Here is a 7,803-nt window from a genome sequence, read left to right as displayed (position 1 = left end):
ACCTGGTTATCTCAATGTTAAGAATTTGTATGGATATTGTTACACTGTCCTACACAATAGAGAGAGACAGCAGGATATCAGATAATAAATCATTTAGTGTTTTCAGAGGATTTGAATTTTCTCTGATTAGCGTAACCAAAGAAGAATAATGTCAATTCATGCAATTAAAAAAGGACGAAACATTTAATTCATCATGGTATCAGGACATCCACTTTAATGGTTTAATGCCAGGGCATCAGCATGTGCCTAGGTTACTAAGCAATGTTCAATACTTGCTGGGAATCAACCTGGTGGTATGGGATACATTATGATAATAAAGCAAAATGCCTGGGCAGAGACAATATGTTTCAAGTAGCAATCCTGATATAGAACTGAAATGCGATGCCAGGTTGGTCACAGTGATGGGATTTTGTAATTAGGTCAGGACACTACTTCTGCAATTACACTACAAGTTTAGCTCAACTGTGAAGTGCTTTCAGATTTACAACAATATGGTGCAGATCAGTCAGGAGGCCCGATTAGTATCCTTGGAATAAGATCTTACATATTTGCTGGCTTCACCACTTGAGTTCACATTTGTGTGTCGAATTCGTATCAATTTCTCCCAGGGAAGTTTTCTCCAGTGGTGCTGGCCAATATTGTCCCTCATCCAACAATACCAAAACAGATTGTTTGGCCATTACCTCATTGTTGTTTATGGGGCTTCGTTGTGCAGAAATTTACTGCTATAGTGTCTAGATTGCAAAGATCATTGCCATTCACATTGAAGCATTTCTCTGGCTGAAAACTACTTGGGACATCAAAAAATCATTTAAATAAGTGTTACATAAATACAAATCTTTATTACTAACTCCCACATTTTTATCATTTAAGGACTTTGTTTGTTGTCACTAAGTATGCAATCTGACTACTGGGGTCTTATAGTTTGCTCAAAATGCTTTTACTGAGTGCATTTATGACTATCCATTTTATCCAAAGTATTGAATACTTTTAAACACCCAAATATAGGCAACAAATAATAATGCAAAAATTAATTAATTATGTTAAAGTAATTAATCTATGAAATTGTCTTCTATGTGTTTTAATATATTTGTTAAAGACTTTCTATGGGCTATGTACCACGAGTGCAAAACCACAATAATCATTTCGATTTTTCCATGACCACCGTACGTGAATTCATGCCTCAATAAACTTGTGACACATACACACTTGTGATTTTATGCTGGAAGGAAGATGTAATCACAATATGAAATATTTAAAAATATTTCTAATGCAAATGAGGACCCCAGAATTTATATCTGAAATATGTAATAAGACCAAACCTAGGCCTTAAAAATTGTACCTGAATTATGCCTACATGCTTTTGTCTGAGCATTCTATAGTTACAACTGAAAAGTTCATATGACAGCTAGGAATTCATAATGAATCCCTCTTAGAGCATAAGAACACAAGAACCAGGAGCAGGCGCAGGCAACTCAGCCCCTTCAGCCTGCTCCATTTTTTAATATGACGATCGCTAATCTCATCACAACCTCAACTCTACTTTCCTGCCTGCTCTCCATAACTCTATAACCCAATACTAATTAAAAATCTGCCTATCACCTCTTTAAATTTACTCAGTCCTTGCATTGACCTGGGGTAGTGAACACCACAAATGCACAATCGTTTAAAAGAAGTAATTTCTCATCTCTGTTTTAAATCTGCTACCCCTTATCCTAAAACTATGACTTCTTGTACTAAATCGCCCCACATAATGAAACATCTTTTTTGCATCTATTTCATCCATCACCCATAGCATCTTATATATGGCAACTAGATCTTCTTTCATTCTTCTACATTCCAGACAGTATAGGCCTAAACTGCTCAATCTCTCTTCATAATACTGATCCCTCTCCTCTGGAATCAATCTAGTGAACCTCCTCTGAACAGCCTCCAAATGCAACTACATCTCTAAGGGACCCAAACTGTTGGTATTATTCCAGGTACAGTCTGACTAATGTCTTGTGGAGTTGAAGAAAAACTTCTCTACCATTATACTCTATTCCTTTAGCAACAAATGCCAAAATTCCACTTTCCTTCCTTATCACCTGCTCTACCTGTATACTAGTTTTCTGAGAAAACCCAGATCCCTTTGCACCAATGCACGCTGAAGTTTCTCTCCATTTAAGTAATACAATTGCCTTTCTATTCTTCTGGCTAAAATGGAAACGTCACACTTAACCGTGTTAAATTTCATCTGCCAAATTTTCGCCCATTCACCTAACCTATCCATATCCATTTATACATTTATTTCTTGATTGCAACTTACTTTTCCACCTTTTAAACGTCACCTGCAAATTTGGCTACGGTATCTTCTATGCCTGCATCCAAGTCGTTAATGTAAACTGTAAATAGTTAGGCCTGAGGACCAAACCGTGTGTCACCCCACTAGTTACATCTTGCCAATCAGAAGAAGATCCATTTATCCTGACTCTCTGCTATGTTGGTCAGCAAATTCTCTATCCAAGCTAATAAACAACCCCTAGCCTCATGGGATATCAGCAGAAATAGATGGCCACTCATCTGGTTTTCCACCTGGGCCATGAGTATAAATCCTCATGAAACCTTAGACTTTCAACAATCAAAATTTTATACCCTCAAAAGGTATTTGCTTGAACAAACTGGAGTGCTTACTTAGCTTGATTTATATCTTTATGAAGGTATAAGGAGTTACCTTTCCATGACAACAAGGTGTAGAGCTGGATGAACACAGCAGGCCAGGCAGCATCAGAGGAGCAGGAAAGCTGACGTTTCAGGTCTGGACCCTTCTTCAGAAATGGGGTAGGGAAAGGGGACTCTTTTGCCAATGTTTGCATGCACGCAAACTAGGCAAAGATTCTGATACTGATAACACAATGGCCTTAAAAGAAAACCGAAAGAACTGTGGATGCTACAAGTCAGGACCAAACACAAAGTTGCTGGAAAAGCTCAGCCGGTCTGGCAGCATCTGTGAAGAAGAAACAGAGTTAACGTTTCGGGAACTGAGCAAGGGTCACCGGACCCGAAACGTTAACTCTGTTTTTTCCTTCACAGATGCTGCCAGACCTCCTGAGCTTTTCCAGCAACTTTGTTTTTGAACATAATGGCCTTGTCTGATTGAAAAAAAAACAACTCTATGAAAAGTGTCAAAGTAGATTGTTGAATCAGTGCTTCTTTTCCATCAACATTTCAACACATTCCATTATGTTCATATGGCTCATTACATGGTAAATACTTGGTGCAAGAGCATGGAGGTAACACAGGTAAGCAGGGTGTATAAGGGGCATTGCAAAGGACAGTGAAATTCCCATCCACCCAACTACCCCACCACCCCCATCCATCCAGCATGAGTGTGGGTTTGTCACATTCAGAGAATTGCTGGTGTCAAGAATGGGGCTTGGAGTCCCAGAATTGGGTCCCACCTGTCGTTTGGTTGCTCAGTTAGCCCAAGTGTGGTCTTGGTTCTCCATGGGTAACACCATGGTCAATATACGTTCTGGTTTTATCTATTAATAATCTCATAACTGGAGGGGAATACAGAGCCAAATGGATTGAGAACGCATCAAATAGCATTTGACATCTGGCATCTAACATAAATCAATATATGATTGATGCACCAAGCACATTGTATACAATGTTCAATTACAGGCAAACGGTTTACTTCATATCTGCCCTGTGCACTGTTGTCAAAAAGCAAAGTTTTTTTGTAAAACACTGTGCCCGATAACTTTTATGGTGTGCTTTTCCTCACCAATTTTTATCAACATCATGTCATCATCAACATACAATGCTTTAAACCACCTGCCAAAATCATTGCTCCATAAAACCTGCGAGCAATTGTGGGTACAGTAAAAACCACAAATCAAAAAGTTGCTTCTACAATGCTGTAACAGTGAAGCAATGAAAAAAAGTCAAAAAATTACTTACAGATCAAACACTAGGTAATGGAATCCTTCCTCTGATATGCTATCATGGAGGCGAACTGAAAAAGAAAAACAAAAACAAAATCTAACATATTGATGCATTGACATTTGAAATTAAATGTGTGCCACATATGAAGACATTGTGTACAAATTTAGACATTAGTATATACACAAGAGCAACATAAATACTCCAAGGATAATACTGTAATCTCTACCATTACTAGCTGATTGAACTCCATTATTTTAATGTATATGTATTGTTCATTCAATGCCCATTTATTTTACTAGCAGTGGTCCAATGTCTTTGAGGTCTTATGTATACACAGCAAATAACATAACCCACTTTGACCATGGGCATATTATTTACACAAAATATCTGCTGGTACATACTATTCGCTGAAAGCCAATAACAAACTGGAAGAAAGAAAATACCTGTGAAGAGACACAGAATTAACAGAAAACAAAAAAAAACACTGAAGATGCTGGAAATCTGAAACTGAAATTGCTTCAGAAACTCAGGTCTGGCAGGTCTGAAGGGTCACTGGACCGGATACATCGACGCTGCTTTGACTCCACAGAATGAATGGCCCTGGGTGGATAGGGATGGAGGTGGATAGTTTCACTTTTGGAGAAACCCAGAAGGAAAGGCTCCCCTCAAAGCCTGCTAATGTAATGCCAGGGACTGACTGGTAATTCTGCCTCCATTTCCCAGCCATAGGCATCCCTCCTCTCTATCAGGGAGATGGTCCTTTAACACCAAAACACAGCCCAGGAGCAGAGAAGAGTGCACTGGAGAAGATAACAGACAGGTTAATGGCGGGGGTGGAGCATTAAAAATTACAGCCAGAGTGTGAGGGGTGGAGGGTGGAATCAGAAGGACTGGAATTTATTTTTTGGATCTATTAGTCCTCAACGCATTTTAGACACTGGGTTAAATTAAAAATTGAAGTAAAATCCGAGGTGTACGCTTGGATTAAAATACTTAAGTAAGACACTAATTTCCTCAGTGCAAGACTGTCTCTCTAACCCAAATTCAACTGGAGTCAATTTTTTGTCAAGACCCAAATCCGCTCACTTCTGGAGGTTAAAGTTTGCCCGAACCATCATCACAACCTGACAAGAGTTGGGTGGCAGATTCACTATTTCTCAACTCCTTGAATTAATGAAGTCCACAGGGCCAAAACTGTGATGAGCTTTCACAGCATAGACCAACATTTACTGTGTAGTTTAATACACAAGTGATGACTGCAGAGGTAAACCACTGCTGCTGTGCAGTCACCTCCGAAGACAGGCCCCAGTTACCCAAAGGGTGGGGTCAAAGAAAAGATGAATTGTTGCCAAGTGATATTTTTCTCTCATCACTGTATATTCTTACTGGCTGCTACACTTGATCTGTGAGAGGGGAGTAAATTAACTGCACGAAAGGGGGACTGAGCTTCAGTGTTAAACCCAGATGAATAACGTTGCTTCCTTTGATGGATGAGCCTGAAAACTCCCTTAAGAACATTCCAATGACACCAGGACTTGCAGTTCAATCAGATAATAGATGTTTCAATCAAGTGGTGATTGTTTCAAAGATGAAAACATAACTTCAAAAAGAACGGGTTAAGTATATGATGAGGAAGAATATACAAAAACTTGCAGAAGAGAATGTTAACATCAGAATAGTAGTTGAGCCAAATAGTTATTAGGTTGAGGGATTCTAAATGTCTGGTGCAGCTGTACAATGTCATCTGTTACCAGGGAATCTGAGGGATACTGTGACCGCTTTTCAAGAAGGAGACAAGTCCAACTGTGGCAAGTACAGTATAGTCATCCTGCTGCCTGCCACAGGGGAGATTAGGGGTTTAAGGATTCTCCAAAAGCACCTCTTCCCAGTGGCCGAAGAACTCCCTTTCAAAGTCTCTCACATACTGTTCATCCATCGAGAGGAACCACAGACACAGCCCTTCACCAAATGGCAAATTCAAGCACGATTCAATACCAACTGCTGGTGTGTTTAGTCTCTTTCAACCTCACAAAAAAAAACCTTTTGACTCTCAACCAAAAAAAAAGCTCATGAAGTATCCTCCTCAAATTTGGCTGCCCATAGAAAATGTCATTAAGAAGGAGGTGGGGGATGATGATGACAAATTTCTGTGGGCAGCAAAGAAAGCCTTGATCCTCGCCAATGGAACCACCACAAGCTCCATCTTATTGAAGACTAGGATCAAACAAGGTGACTTCATTTCAACAATTTTCTCCTCAACCTTTCTCACTGCAATACTGCAAATTATCCAAATATGTGGAGATAATCGACAGATCAGAGACTATTCAACCCACCCGACCTTCAATCCAATAGCAAAATCTCTTCAGCCTCAGTCACAGGGGTTCAGTTTGCAGATGACACTTGCCTGTGCACTCATTCGGAAACTAAGCTCCAGGTCATTTCTCCAAACTCTTCACAAAATGGCTCCTTCTTTAAATACCTGGGAAACTGAGAGTCTCTTTCAACCGCATCAAAGCCACACCTCAAAAGCCTCATCTCCATGAAGGCACAGATGACAAAATTCATCATCGCCGGCACAGCCTTTAATCATCTGAGAGAAAGAATATTGGAGAACCAGAATCTCAAATTTGTCAATAAGGATTAGGTTTACTTGGCAACAGTGAGCTTTACCCTCTTTTATGCTGCAGAGGTTTGGACAATCTACATTAGGCATCTCCAGCGAAGTAATATGAGCAGCACCCTCACAAGGCCCTCCAAATCCAGAGCCAAGAAATGCTGTCTAACTGGAATGCCTTCTCCAAAGCTGACCTGCCCTACATTATGGTGTTAAGTAGTTTGTAACCTGCTCTGATGGGCAGGGCATGTAGCTCATATCCTGACAGTAGCCTCCCAAAACAACCATCCTATTCAGGAAAGATGATGTTTCGAGTCGGGACCCTTCTTCAGAAATTTCAGAAGGGTCCCGACCCGAAACATCAGCTTTCCTACTCCTCTGATGCTGCCTGGCCTGCTGTGTTCCTCCAGCTCCACACCGTGATATCTCTGACTCCAGCATCGGCAGTTCTTATTATCCTATTCAGGATTCAGTTGTAGCAGGATATTTCCAGCAAGACAATCAAAATGCTTTAGGAATATGTTCAACCCTGAAAAGGTTAAACATTTGAAATTAGAAAAAAAACGAAAGAACTACAGATGCTGTAAATCAGGAACAAAAACAGAAGTTTCTGGAAAAGCTCAGCAGGCTGGGGTAGGGAGTAAAGAGAGAGAAGAGCCGTTGGATAGAAAAAGGAGTGGGTAACGATCTGGCTAGGATGGTGAATAGTTGTTAATGGGAACTGTTAGTGACTAACAACAGGTTGTGTGTAATGACAGGCTATGTGGTAACAAGACCTGGTGTGTGGGGTAGGGGGCTGGAACATGGGAGAGTTCAAGCCCTAAAATTATTGAACTCGATAGCGAGTCCGGAGGGTTGCAGGGTCCCCAAGCTGAGAATGAGATGTCGTTCTTCCAGCTTGCGCTGAGCTTTGCTAGAACACTGCAGCAAGCCAGAGACAGAGATATTGGCCAGGGAACAGGGTGGTGTGTTAAACTGGTAGGCAACTGGAAGTTCAGGGCCTTTTTTGTGAGCAGAACGTAGATGTTCTGCGAAGTGGTCACCTAATCTACACTTCGTTTCCCCAGTATTGAGGAGACCACATTTGTGTGCAGCGAATGCAGTGGACTAGATCCTGGGAAGTGCAGCTTCACCTGGAAGGTATGTTTGAGCCCTTGTATACTTACACCTTTGCCAGCTGCAGGGGTAGGGGTAGCGGTGTGTGTGTGTGTGTGTGTGTGTGTGTGTGTGTGTGTGTGTGTGTGTGTGTGTGTGTGTGA

At 40.8% G+C, this 7,803-nt stretch overlaps 1 protein-coding gene across 5 annotated transcripts in view; it reads right to left on the bottom strand.

Moving 5' to 3' along the window:
- The window catches only part of LOC109922295 (calcium/calmodulin-dependent protein kinase type II subunit delta), a 274,180-nt gene that overhangs the window by 130,108 nt on the left and 136,269 nt on the right, over nucleotides 1-7,803 (bottom strand). For all 5 annotated transcript variants that reach the window (XM_048597035.1, XM_048597047.1, XM_048597057.1 and 2 more), the window contains exon 4: nucleotides 3,946-4,000. In XM_048597035.1, the coding sequence (XP_048452992.1) occupies nucleotides 3,946-4,000 (55 nt within the window). The remainder of the gene's footprint in view (nucleotides 1-3,945; nucleotides 4,001-7,803) is intronic.

The sequence above is a fragment of the Rhincodon typus genome, chromosome 1 (genome assembly GCF_021869965.1).
Source record: "Rhincodon typus isolate 14 chromosome 1, sRhiTyp1.1, whole genome shotgun sequence".
In the NCBI taxonomy this organism is placed as follows: domain Eukaryota; kingdom Metazoa; phylum Chordata; class Chondrichthyes; order Orectolobiformes; family Rhincodontidae; genus Rhincodon; species Rhincodon typus.
Note: the sequence above shows the minus strand (reverse complement) of the source record. Positions and strands in the feature narration are given on the sequence as shown.